Raw genomic sequence first — 13192 nt, forward strand, 5'->3', positions numbered from 1 at the left:
GAGAGACGAAATGTTTCTACATTTTTTTGCTTTGTTTTGTTTTTTGCTTTTTTGAATGTCCAGAGGACCAGATTGAACTTTTTTGGATTTTTCTACCTGGATTATTGAGCATGCATCAGGATATTTTGTAGTGCAGTGTTTACAACTGAACAAGATGAAATGGATCCTGACTGAAGGTGCCACTGCATAATTTCTCTTATTCTTGCTAGTTCCACCATGTCTTTGTGATTCACCACCACTCATAAACAAGAATCATTTCATTGTTTTTGGGAGCAGTACATGGATAAAACCAAAAACAGTTTCCACAGACAACATTTTGGTGAAACGAGCTGAAACCATAGCCGTCTTTGGAGGTCTACAGCCCAGTCATACTTCACATTAAAAACATTAAAGTTTCACCGGATGACAACAAATTGGACTCTACACAACTGGACTGGTGGTTTGAGTTCTTTAACGGTTTTTGCACAACCACAGTTTAACTCTCCTGCTGCCCTTAGGTCAAAATGACCCACAAGGCCTCAGTATTAACAGTCAGGGCTAGTGGGTTATTTTGACCCAAGGGCAGCAGGAGGGTTATGTTTTTTATAAATTGGTTTGGACGATAAGCATTCACACTATTGTGATCCTATTTATATTTTTCTTATAGTTACTATACTTCTTCCGTACACATTTAGGCATTTATCTCGTTCCACAATTTTTGTGCTATTTCAACAATTCATATATGAAAATGTTCAGCTCTTTCAGGACAATCCTGCCCTGACTTTTGGTATTGGTGCAGCTTTAGCTTTTTGAAATATTTAGCTTTTTCTGCCATTTTTTTAAATGAATTAAGCACATTTTACATCCTTCAAATCTTTAGATCTGTTTACAACCTTTTGCTGCTCCTTTCACATTTTGTTCTGCAGCTTCTTTCAGCTTCCTTGTGCAAAAAAATAAAATAAAATAAAATCAGCAACTTTCAGCTGATTTCAGTTGTTTTGTGCTCATTTCAGCTTTATTCTACTAACTACAACATTTTTGTGCCTCTAAATTCTTTCTGCTAATTGCAGCTTGTTATGCTCCTTTCAGCTTATTTCTGCATCAGCTGTTTCCGCTATTTTAGCTACTATTTAGCTGTTTATGCTAATTTTAGCTTTTTCAGCTAATTCCACCTTTTTTTGCACTCATGTAAACTTTTTTCAGTCAAATTCTGCAAACGTGCTCTCTCCACTAATTGGAATTTAAGCGTCTTTCTGCTTCTTTAGCTACTATTCAGCTGTTTCTTTCTCTCATTTCTGCTTCTTTCAGCCTAATTGGGCAAACATGTCTTCTTTATACGTTTGCTATTTTAAGCTTGTTCTACCTTTTCAGCTACCTTTTTAGCATTTTTAGCTAACTTGAGCTGTTTTCAAAGAAAACCAAGTTTTTCATGTTAATTTCTGCTGTTTTCAGCTTATGGTCCTTTCAGCTTTTTTCAGCTTTTTCTATTTCATCTACTATTTAGCTGTTTTTGTGCTAAATTTAGCTTTTTCAGCTATTTTCCATTAATAAACAATTCCATCTCCTTTCACTTCTTTCTGGTAGTTAAAGCTTCTTTCTGCATTTTCAGCTACTTTTCAGCTATTTTTGTTGTTGTAGCTAATTTCATCTTTTTTAGCTAATTTTCTATTTTTTGTGCTAATTGGTTCCTAGTTCTGCTAAATGAGTAAATGTGTTATTTCTGCTTTCTTCTGCTAACTTTGGCTTGTTCTTTCGTTTCAGCTAATTTCAGCTGTTTTTCAGCAAGTTTTTCAGCAATAAGCATTCACGCTGCAATTTTGCAGGAAATGCAATTTCTCTAGTTGTACTTGAGGTGTTCTCTGAAATCCCACAGTGTGGATTGCACACACCCTAACTCTCATTGATTTTCATTGTATGAGAGCTCAGAAGTTTCTTAGATTATTACGAAACAAAGTCCAAAACTACTGTTGGGTCTTTAGAGGAAAACGTACCGGTACGTCCACTCATCACGGGTGTGAATGTTTTATTAATTTTAGGCCAGGAGTGTTCAGTCCTGGTCGTCAATGGCCACTACCCTGCATGTTTTACTTGTTTGGCTCTTCTAACACACCTGATTTAATGGCTGAATGACCTCTTTGTGTTCTGCAGAAGCCTGTTAATTACCTATTGAAGCAAATCAGGTGCGGTGGAACAGAGAACTATATAAAACATGCAGGATGGTGGCCCTTGAGGACCAGGTTTGGACATCTGTTTTAGGCATTTAATGATTTGTTGTTGGGGTTTTCTTGCTGTGAAATGATTATACTGCAAAATGTATAATTCGATAAAAACATTTAAACAAACATTGGGTGCACAAGTTTTAATTTGTTTTGGTTGTTCAAATGTCCTTTAGCATGTGACACACTGAGCTCAGGTTTTTTTGTATCCGCCAGCAAGCGTCTGGTTAACTTCTGGCTGATTAACCTTTCTTCTTCTTGGTAGAATTGATAGAGTTCGTTAAAACCGGTTGGTTTCCTGGCACTGACTTGGTGTTCAAACTAAGTTTGCAAACATCCAACATGGTTTGGTTTAGAACTTTAGGATTACAAAAAGAGTAATGAAATGCCCAAATACATCCAAGTTTCAACTGTGTAGCCGTTTGTTCGAGTTCAAGTTCAAGTCATTTTTATTGTCATTCTCATCACATGTGGTACATTAGGTGGAACAAAATTATGTACACAGGGTCCCAGTTGCACCCAACAATAGCAAAAATATAACATGTAAAATTAACAGTACGTAAGGCTCTAAGATATACACTAAGATATATGCCAAACGGCATGGCAAAAGATCTAAGATACACGCTAAACACTAATAATGTAAAACTAAACCCGTCGCGATAAACAATCGCATGATGAATGAAAATTATCAAACTCATTTTCATTTATCGGCTTTTTCGGTTCTTTGTGTCTCTCTTTCTACTGAAGACACTGGATGACAAAAGGTTCAACTCCAGTGCTCTTCACTGACTCTTCCTTTTTTTTGTCTCTTTTCTTTTTAAAATCCGTTTTAATCGTCCAAAATCGCATTTTTAGATCGTTAAAAGCAGCTAAGCTAACAGGCCGACCTCAGGGGAATAAAAACCTCCGTTTTGCAGAAGCTCCAAAAATTCAAGGTTGAAACTCGTGCCTTCGTCTAAAAAAATTTTTTCTCTGCAAAAAAAAAAAAAAGCTGAGAACTCGTTTACGGATTTTAATTTTTATTAAAAGCTTTGTGTGAGAAATGCTATGCTAAAGAGCTCAAACCACACCGAGCGTCCGCCATTTTGCGAACCGAAAAACAGGAAGGAGAGCCAGCCCATGTCACATCAAGGAGCCCCTCTCCCATTTTTCTTAGAGACACGCTGCTCGCTCCCTCACTATCCATCATTCAGTTCAGTCTGTCATCCAGTGATCAAAAAAGGTACTATACATAAAACAATAAACATTTCTTCTTAAATTTGACAATAATTACTCATTATTGTCAAATTTCAAACAATATTATCGTTTATCGCAGTAATTTCTGAGACAATTAATCGCCCAGCAAAATTTTTTATCGTGACAGGCTTATGTAAAACACTATGGCGTAACAATTGCAGCCTGAACAGGTGAAGTCGACAAATTTTAATTGAAGTCCATTATTGAATCCCTTCTGTACAATGTACCAGTACACATGATGCCACCACCACCATGCTTGACAATTGGTACCGTGTTCTTAGGTCTGAAAGGCACACCTTGACTCCTCTTCTCCTTACTGTGGCCAAACAGCTCAGTCCTTGTCTCATCAGTCCGTTGAATTTTTCTTTGTAGGACATTTAATTTGTCCATGTGGACATTTCAAGCTTCTTTCTTGGCCAGCACCCTTTCAACTTTTGGTCTGTACATCAAACTGTACACGTTCATATGTCCATCTTGGACATCTCGGTGAAGAGAAACTCAGTGTTTAGTCAATCGTGGTCACGAAGACCTCATCAGGTTAAGACACTCTAGAACATCCAGAAACACCCATTAATCGATTCAGGTGAATATATAGATATTTTTAAGCCCGTTTGTAGGAGAGATTTTTCAGATCACTTGGGTAAGCGACAGATGTCATTTTGAGTGGAATCTTCAATTTGGTGACAAACAAATAATTTTCCGGAGCGCTGACTTGTTTCCATGGCGACAGGAATAATAATTTTAATTTGGAACATGACTGTGTGAATTTGATAATGAAATGCTCAGTGTCAACCTGGTGCTGAAGAAGAGACGGCGGACTCGTTCGGGTTTTACTCACGGCGTTGTTTTTGTTGAATCAGTATTAAAGATTCAAACATACTTTTTCCTGAAGCTAGTCTTCACCCAAACCCTCATCTTAAAGTCCTGATGTTGTTGTACATTTCATGGATTTTGTACTTCTATGGAAGTATTGCTCTTAGAAACAGTAGATTCTAAAACTCTTCTTTATTGGCTTCAAGTTTTCTTTTGCATAGGTGAGAAGAGCTATGGAAACACCTATCCCGCCTCCACTCCCAGCCTCAACAAAAAATAATGACCCGTCCCTTTCACGGTGGCACTGATGTACTATTTGGAGCAGCAAGTTGCTTAGCCCAGCAGAATCATAGCTCCTGGAAACATAAATCAAATCCCAGCCTGGTGAAATGATTGGTTTGCAGTGCTGCACCGAGCAAGACTTCGGAGCAACACAATGCGAGAAAATGACAGAAGACCAGAGCTCCACGATGACTGTGTGTGTGTGTGCACATTCATCGTGCATGCAAACGTGGGGATATTTGCACATTCACACACATACATCATGGGAACAGAGTCGGGATGGAGTTCAGTGTGTTTGCGCTTCCCTAAGAAAAGCAGCGCAGTGGGCTTGGTTCCTGCTGGGGAGCTATAAATAACTTTGTGGTGACAGCAAGACTTAGAGGCTAATGTGAGAGGGAGCATCTTCCAGAGATGTCCATGCTGATTATTTTAAATTTGTACAGTTTGTCTGCAGTGGCAAAACCTGGCTGGAGCTCTTGGACGTCCATTAAAGGAGACGCATCACCCCCGTTGTCCACAGGATGAATGGATCTTTGGAAACTGTATTGAAATATCTAATGAGATACATTCAGTCTAATAGTTCACAGGACAGTCCAGTCAACTTTCAAGAGATGTTTTAATAGTTATCAATAGTTAGTGCCTTCAGCCGTCATAGAACAGGGAGTGTGGAGAAAGGGGCAGGTCTTTGTCCAAGCTAGACTAATAGCTAGTCAAATGAGTGCAGTTTTTAATAATTTTTCAGATTTATAAAACCACTCCTTTTCAAACAGGACATACTGGTTGGAAAGGACGCTACAATTGCTAAGACTTTTTCTTCAGTTATTCACCGTTTCCTCAAACAACGTCAATGTTACCATGCAAGTGTATGCAGTGTGGCGTATATATGCAGATGGTGCCGAAGCAGCTGACTGTATCAGTCCTCCATGAGTTGAGTAAACCTTTGGACTGACTAGACTTGTAGAGCAAGTGGACTTCAAATATGGGGGCCAATATTATAGGCAGAAACATGGGTGTGCTATGGGGTCTCCAGTTTCTCCTATTGTTGCCAACCTGTACATGGAGGAGGTAGAAAAGAGAGCCTTGATATCCTTTTCAGGGACACCACCAAGTCATTGGTTCAGGTATGTTGATGACACCTGGGTTAAAATTAAATCTCAGGAAGTCCAACATTTCACTGATCACATCAACTCTGTGGATAAATACATCAAGTTCACACGAGAAGATGTAAAAAATGGCAGGTAGGCTTTCTTGGACTGTGAGGTTTCAGTCTCTGATAGAGGACATTTGCAAACTGAGGTGTACCGCAAACCCACCCACACAGACCAGTATTTGCAGTTTGACTCCCATCACCCTTTGGAGCACAAGTTAGGAGTCATCAGGACTCTGTACCACAGAGCAGACAGCGTCCCCAGTAACTCAGGAGCCAGGCAGAAGGAGAAAAAACCACACAAGACAGGCTCTAGAGCAATGTGGATATCCTAACTGGGCCTTCCTGAAAGCAGAGAAGAAACCCAAACAGGACTCCAGTCAGCCATCAGGTGAAAAGGAGGAACCCAGACCAGTGGTCATTCCATATGTTGCGGGAGTATCAGAGAAACTGAGACGTTTATTTTCTAAACATAACGTCCCAGTGGCTTTTAAACCCCAAAATACATTACGGCAAAGACTGGTTCATCCCAAAGATCCAGTCCCGCAGCACAAACAGAGTAATATTGTTTATGCTGTTCAGTGTCAGGAGGGCTGTGATCAGTCTTACATCGGGGAAACTAAACAGCCACTGGCCAAAAGGATGGCCCAGCACAGAAGATCAACATCATCAGGCCAGGACTCTGCGGTCTTCACTCATCTCCAGGCCAGCGGTCACTCTTTCAGGGATGAAGATGTTCACATCCTGGACAGAGAGGAACGATGGTTTGAGAGAGGAGTAAAGGAGGCCATCTTTGTGAAAAGAAATTGTCCATCATTAAACAGGGGTGGAGGCCTCCGGGTTCAACTGTCCCCCTCTTACAATGCTGTGATTGCTAGTATCACTCGGCCCCCTGTGAATAGTAAACAGCCATCAGGTGCTAATGATCCATTGTTAGGCTGATGGTCCTTCTTGACCATGTGAACAGCTGGTTTGGCTGTCAGCAGCAAACTGGTTGATCCACTGCTAGAGGGTGTTAAGCCTCCAGTCAGGGCCGGATTTAGGAGGATGGGGGCCCCTGGGCTGGAGTCAGGATGGGGGCCCATGGGCTGGAGTCAATACTGTATATATATATATATATATATATAGACCAAGGTTTTTACAGAGAACATCTTGAAAAATATGAAGAACAAAATACAGATTTCCATTTATTAATGACACTTCTGCATTTATCTTATTTAGAGGAACTAGAACCACAAACACTGTTGTCTGCCATTGTAAAATAATATTCCCTGACGCTCCTCCCCAATGCGTAAGATGCGTCAAAAGTGGACCAATAACAAGCAAGCATTCAAGATGGATGTTTTCCAGAACAAATTGGAACATTTTTCATTGGTGCTGTCAAAATCATCATAGTCATTGATTAAATTCTGACACTATCCATTCACAAAAACATAAAACATCCTTCGGGGCCCCTGAAATGCTGGGGCCCCGGGCTGCAGCCCCTGTAAGCCCCTGCTAAATTCCGGCCCAGCCTCCAGTATACTGCCGCGTACGTCCGTTCACGCGTACATACGCGTGTACTGTACGCAGAGTGTTCAGTCATTATACTCCAGCGTACACCCTGAACAGCTGCAGAGCAGCTTCACAGTCAAGGGGCGTTTACCTTCAGGACAAATTGAGGTCGCTGATTGGTCGCCTACTGGATTGATTGACAGGTCGGAAAAAAGGAAAAAAAAGCGAGCGCTGGCAGCCTCAGACGCAGCGGTGTTCTGTGTTTATATGTTGTTCATAAAAAGATCTAAAAAAAAAAAAAAACAGAGCGCTGGCTCTACAGCCCACACATCAAACCAGCCCACCAGGAAATCTCCAGACCCTCCCGCAGCCACGCTGGACCTGAGTTTATTAGCTCGTGACAAATTCCTTCATTTGTCACCATTTCAGTCATGGCATCAACGGAGGAGGAAGAGATCACTGTCTCTTGGCAAAAAAACAAAAGAAAAGGCCAGATCAGGGATGAAGAAGGGGAATTTAATACATTGCTGTTGCATACAAAACAGTCCGTCGCTGGGCAGTTTATTGTGCGACACCGCGTACGCGTATGCTGTCGTAAAAATTTGAGCTTTGCACAGAGGGTATGCTGGGGGGTACGCTCGTACCTCTGCGCACGTATGTGCGTACCTCTGTGTATAGATGTACGTGGCAGTATACTGGGGGCTTTATTTATAAGACTGAGCTGAATACAGCACCTCAGACTGAGGAAGTCTTTCGGATGAAAGACGAAATGTTTGTACAACTTTTTAGTTGTTGCTTTGTTGGTTTTTTATGTCCAGAGGACCAGATTTAACTTTTTTAGATTTTTCTACCTGGATTATTGAGCATGCGTCAGGATAAGTGGACTGATGCATTCAATAGCTTTAGTAGCATTGGTATAAAAGCAATTATTTATACTCTGTGCACATACATTTGCAACACAGACGTTGGTGAGCCAACAGTGAAGGTAGTAGTGTTTGCTAATGATTTTCAGTTGGTCGGTTGTTCTACTTGTGCTTGTTCCATTCTGTATAAATACAACATTGTCTTCATTGTTATCTGGACATTCTATTGTCTTGGTTTCCCCCAAAATACTGGCGATTATAAAATTGAACTTGAGATGAATTAATGGTTGCTGTGTTCTCACTGGAGCCAACAGCACAGGGTCGACTTGGGCCATGTTGGGATATCTGTCGTCTTTTAGCTCCAGAGGCTTTTCTTTTATGTACTTCTTGACCGTTTGACCCTCATTTCTCGTCCAGGCCTTTTCCCACCCATCAGGGACAGGGTATTTGAATGTCAAAGAGTGTTAATGGAAGCCCCAGGGTCAAACTGAGCTTTGAGTTTTGAATTGATTTTTTACACTTTTGTTTAAAAAAAAAAAAGGGTGTAATGACCTTTAAAGTACACTTGCTTTTGGGGATTAAAAAAAATACTGGGAATTCCTCGACTTTGCAACTAGTTTCAGTGCCTCATGAGATGAAATGGAAAACAATAACCCCGATTAGGTTGTTCTAAATGTGGGTTTGTTTCCCGTTAGGTTCAAAGTTCCCTTGCACCACCCATATCATCCCTGTGAAGAATGAGGAGGGCGTGGTCATGATGTTCATCCTGAACTTCGATCACATTCAGGAAGACGGCAGCAACGAGTCGCTGGAGAGGCTCAACCACACGTCCCCCAACAAAGCTGACCAACGTGAGTAAAGACAGAAAAAGGATGAAAGGTGCCATTTATAGTGGTTCCATTTATCCAGTCCTGTTGATAATATATGGATGTACAGTTGGTTGCAAAACTATCCCCTCTTTTTGTTTTACTTAGGTAATTAACCTACACCAAATACTTCAGATTACCTAAGTAAAAAAGAGGGGGAAACTTGGTTTTAAATAATTTTGAAAAATCTACTCAAGTCCATCCATCTTGAATGCTTGCCAGGTTTTATGATTCTTGTAAATGAGGCGCGACATCTCTATCTGGCCAAGCATTGACCTGCAATCTGGAGATGTCAAGTCTTCAGTTTGACTTGGCTCGCTTTGAACCTCAGCCAAATCAGTCCCAAGAACCAATATGGAAGAGGGTAGAACCACCCATTGACAAGACTCTGAACCTGCCCCGGGTCGCCCAGCCCAGTGGAGTCTGTGTAGATGGGCCATAGACTTAGAAAGTCCATACGTGGATCTTATTTAACTCATTTACGTGACAAGTTTTTTTCAGAGTTATTTTATGGAGATAAATTGGTCTCAAAGGCGTACTGTGTTGTATGCATACAATTAGAACCTCATGCGTATCACAAAATTCACAAATGCATAAACCATTTTTTCAAAAGTACACATTTCAAATTGTACAGTTGCGTACAAATTGTCAAATACGTGTGCAAAGCTTGACTGTGACTTTGCAACTTTCTTACGAGTCACAAAGGTAATGTTGCGTTCAAGGCTGGTGAAAAGCTGGGACATCTAAGTGTTACCAGAATTACTGGGTTATCGGGAAAATACACTTCCTGACTTGGCACAGTACCCCATAACCCATATATAAAAATACATATGCTTACATAGGCATTACTAGATTCCAAAAATGTTAATTTTGTGGCCTGAGCGGCTGAAATAAACTACTTTAAAAAGTAGGTTCTTCTCCCCGTGGAAAATCTATAAGGAGAAATATATACAATACCGAAAGATTATATTTTCCCAGTAGTAGAAGAACAACTTACCTATTTTGGGATATTTATTTCAGCTGTATACTCCACAAAAATAACATTTTCTTGTTGTGGAAAAACCACCAAAAATATATATATTTTTTTTTCGAGGAAGAATATAACCTAACCATTTTAACCAAAGTTTCGAGTCGCATTCAAAGGCAAGCTGAACCATGCACAGCAAGTGATTTGTGCACATTTTATTTGACAATTTGTAAGTGTATTCCTGCTTGCGCAATTTGGAATGTGTACATTTGACAAACGTGTTGGATAGATACTTTATTAATCCCAGGGGGAAATTTGAGGCATCCAGTAGCATGTTTTAATACAGAAAGAAACACATGTATGGAAGTAAATATGTGTCGCGAGGATTTGATTTTAAAATGCCACTGAAATTTAAATGTTTCATGTTTCTATTTAACTTTTCAGTGTTAAAATATATTCAGAATACGTTTTTATCCTAAAAAAAATCATTGTCATTATTTCTATATGTTTGAAATTTCATTTGCTATTTTCACTTCTAGCTAAAAATTCACATTATTTCAAAGTGATCACATTTTCAATAGCTGTTTTTCAGTTTAACTTTAAAGTGTTAAAAAATGCAGCATATTAAAACAAATTCAAACTTTCAACATTCAAACTCAATATTTTCAGTCTCCTGGGATTGAACAGGCTCTGTTTCACTGTCTGAAGTTCAGCATCTAAAAATTCATTGTAAAAAAAGGTAAGGTTACTTCAGGTCACAGACATTAGCAAAGGATGTCAGAATCCAAGCCCACATCCACTTTCTTAGTCATGTGACGTTTCGCTTGTCGCGTTGATTTTGAATTTAAACAGCATGTCATGGAAGCTAATGTTAACTCAACAGTGAGTTTAATGCTTTCATTTTTCTGTTTGTCTTTTTTATTTATTTATTTATTTTGCACATGAAATTCAATACTACATAAACCAAACTAAAGAAAAATGAAAGCATTAAACTCACCGTTGACTTGGCGTTAGCTTCCATGACCGCCTCGGACATGCTGTTTTCCTTCAAAATGAGCGCAACACGCGTAACGTCATGTGACTAAGAAAGCGAACGTGGGTGTTGGATTCTGACATCCTTTGCTAATGTCTGTGACCTGAAGTAACCCTGCCTTGTTACACTGAATTTTTAGACGCTGAATTTCAGACAGCGAAACGGAGCCAGTTGAATCTCGGAAGACTGAAAAAATTGAGCATGAATTTTGAAAGGTTGAGTTTTTTTTTTTTTTTAACATGCCGAATTTTTTAACACAGAAAAGTTGAACTGAAAAACAGCTATTGAAAATGTGATCACTTTGAAATAATAATGTGAATTTTTAGCTTTAAGTGAAAATAACAAATGAAATTTCAAACGTATAGAAATAATGACAATTTTTTTTTTAGGTTAAAAATGTATTCTGAATATATTTTAACACTGAAAAATTAAATGCAAACATACAACATTAAAATTTCAGTGGCATTTTTAATTCAAATTCTAGCAACGCATAGGGATGTGCGATATGGCATAAAATTAATATCACGATATGTATTGTGAAGGGTGGCGATAACGATATATATCGCAATATGTTTTTGGTATAAAACTTGCAATAGGAATTTTAAAAAAGCATAGGGTGTCCTTTTGCCATAATTTACTTTGAAAGCTGCTATACCACAAAATAATCTCAATTAAGAAAATTTCACTACTAGGTCCAGAGAGTTTTTAAATAATAATCAAATCAATTATTAGGCTTCTTTCTTGTAGTGCAAAACAGCGTAAAAGATATCAAATGTAGTTTTAGCCATATATTTTAAACAAAAGAATATGTTGTTAACTCTTAACAGTTTCCAGTCTTCTCACTTAAGAAATGAAGAGCAACAGAGCAGCAAGTGCACACTGAAAACACTTAACCCTCCAACCCTCTAGTGGGCGTCTCCTTCCGCTTTAAGGAGAGCTGACACAAAATGGCGACCAGTTTCCTCTGTTGCTTTGACCAGAGGGTCTCGCAGTAAAATCACTCAACACAGCGTTCTTTTCACAGATCAGAGAGCAGGTTTCTCTAAAGCTGACCAACGCTTACTTTAACTTTTGACGGGGAAAAAAAACAAACTTTCGATGGAACACAGCGTTTTGCGCATGCGTCCGAATACGGCAACACTATGGCAAGCTGGCCATAGTTAGCTTGTAGCTTAGCTACTTAGCTCTCGAATAAAATACTTTAACACCACTTACGCACAGTTTTCAACTAAAAAAAGTAAATATTAAATCGGACAACTCTGATTTTACATCAAACACAGCATTACTGCGGTTAGCCGGTAGAAGACAAATCTCTATTGTAAGCTAAATGTCTATCGTTTCTACCGTATACCGTATATATCGCGCATTCCTACAGACACATGTTTACTACCATACTCCTAAAATAATTTAAAAAAAGAAGCAAAATACACAAATACTACATTCATGATTAACCAATGTATGCATGTGTATACATACATACACATCTAAGCATACATATATACATATAAATGTATACACATATTTCATATGTACATGTAAACATACACATACATAAGTGTCCGTGGTGCCGCAGATTTACAAGGCTCTATTTTTACTGTACATGGAGGAGTTGAGCAGTCTGATGGCTTGAGGGACAAAGATTATTCATTTATGAATCTTGAAGTATGTTTGTGGGACTACTTTTGAGACGTATTTATCTCCATACATATTAAACAAGTTTTGTATTACTGGTACTAATAATCAAATGTTTTTGAAACCCACTCTACAAGTTTAGTTCTTCAGCAAACCTTGGGTTTTGTGAACATATCTTTGGCGCATATACCCCAGAGGATAAGAAGGAGGAAAGAGAACAGGACGATAAGTCCTGAACCATTACTTAGTGCCTTTATCTAGTCCCCACCTTCGTCAGGGAACCCTAATTTTAGTTGAGCTTATATCGCTACCTTTGCTACTTTCTTCAAGTATCTTCCTTTGATAGCACAGTGCTAAATCCTTATCAATGAACAGTTTGCACATTTGTCTCTGGTTAATGTAATCATAAGTGCAGCAGCAGGAAATCTTTGCTCGACAGCTCCTCTAGCATGTTGACACGAGCCTTTAGCAGACACTGATGTGTTTGCCTGCCATCATCCCAAAGGTCTGGCCCAATTATAGCTCATACCCTGCCAGGTTGGCCTGATGAACTACTTGAAGAGTGCGGCACAGCTCTCAGCTACCCTGAGCTGATGCGGTGTAATAGTGTACAATGCTGTTCCCCAGAGGTGCGCTCCTCCCCCTCTGAAGTCCGTCTCTTCTG

At 39.3% G+C, this 13192-nt stretch overlaps 1 protein-coding gene across 1 annotated transcript in view; it reads left to right on the forward strand.

The window, feature by feature from the left end:
* LOC119428731 (potassium voltage-gated channel subfamily H member 7) overlaps nucleotides 1-13192 on the forward strand; it is a 121820-nt gene that overhangs the window by 44260 nt on the left and 64368 nt on the right. Inside the window, exon 3 of the mRNA XM_037696404.1 lies at nucleotides 8726-8881. Coding sequence (XP_037552332.1) covers nucleotides 8726-8881 — 156 coding nt within the window. The remainder of the gene's footprint in view (nucleotides 1-8725; nucleotides 8882-13192) is intronic.

Source organism: Nematolebias whitei, chromosome 23 (assembly GCF_014905685.2).
Source record: "Nematolebias whitei isolate Nwh7 chromosome 23, NemWhi1, whole genome shotgun sequence".
Classification (NCBI taxonomy): domain Eukaryota; kingdom Metazoa; phylum Chordata; class Actinopteri; order Cyprinodontiformes; family Rivulidae; genus Nematolebias; species Nematolebias whitei.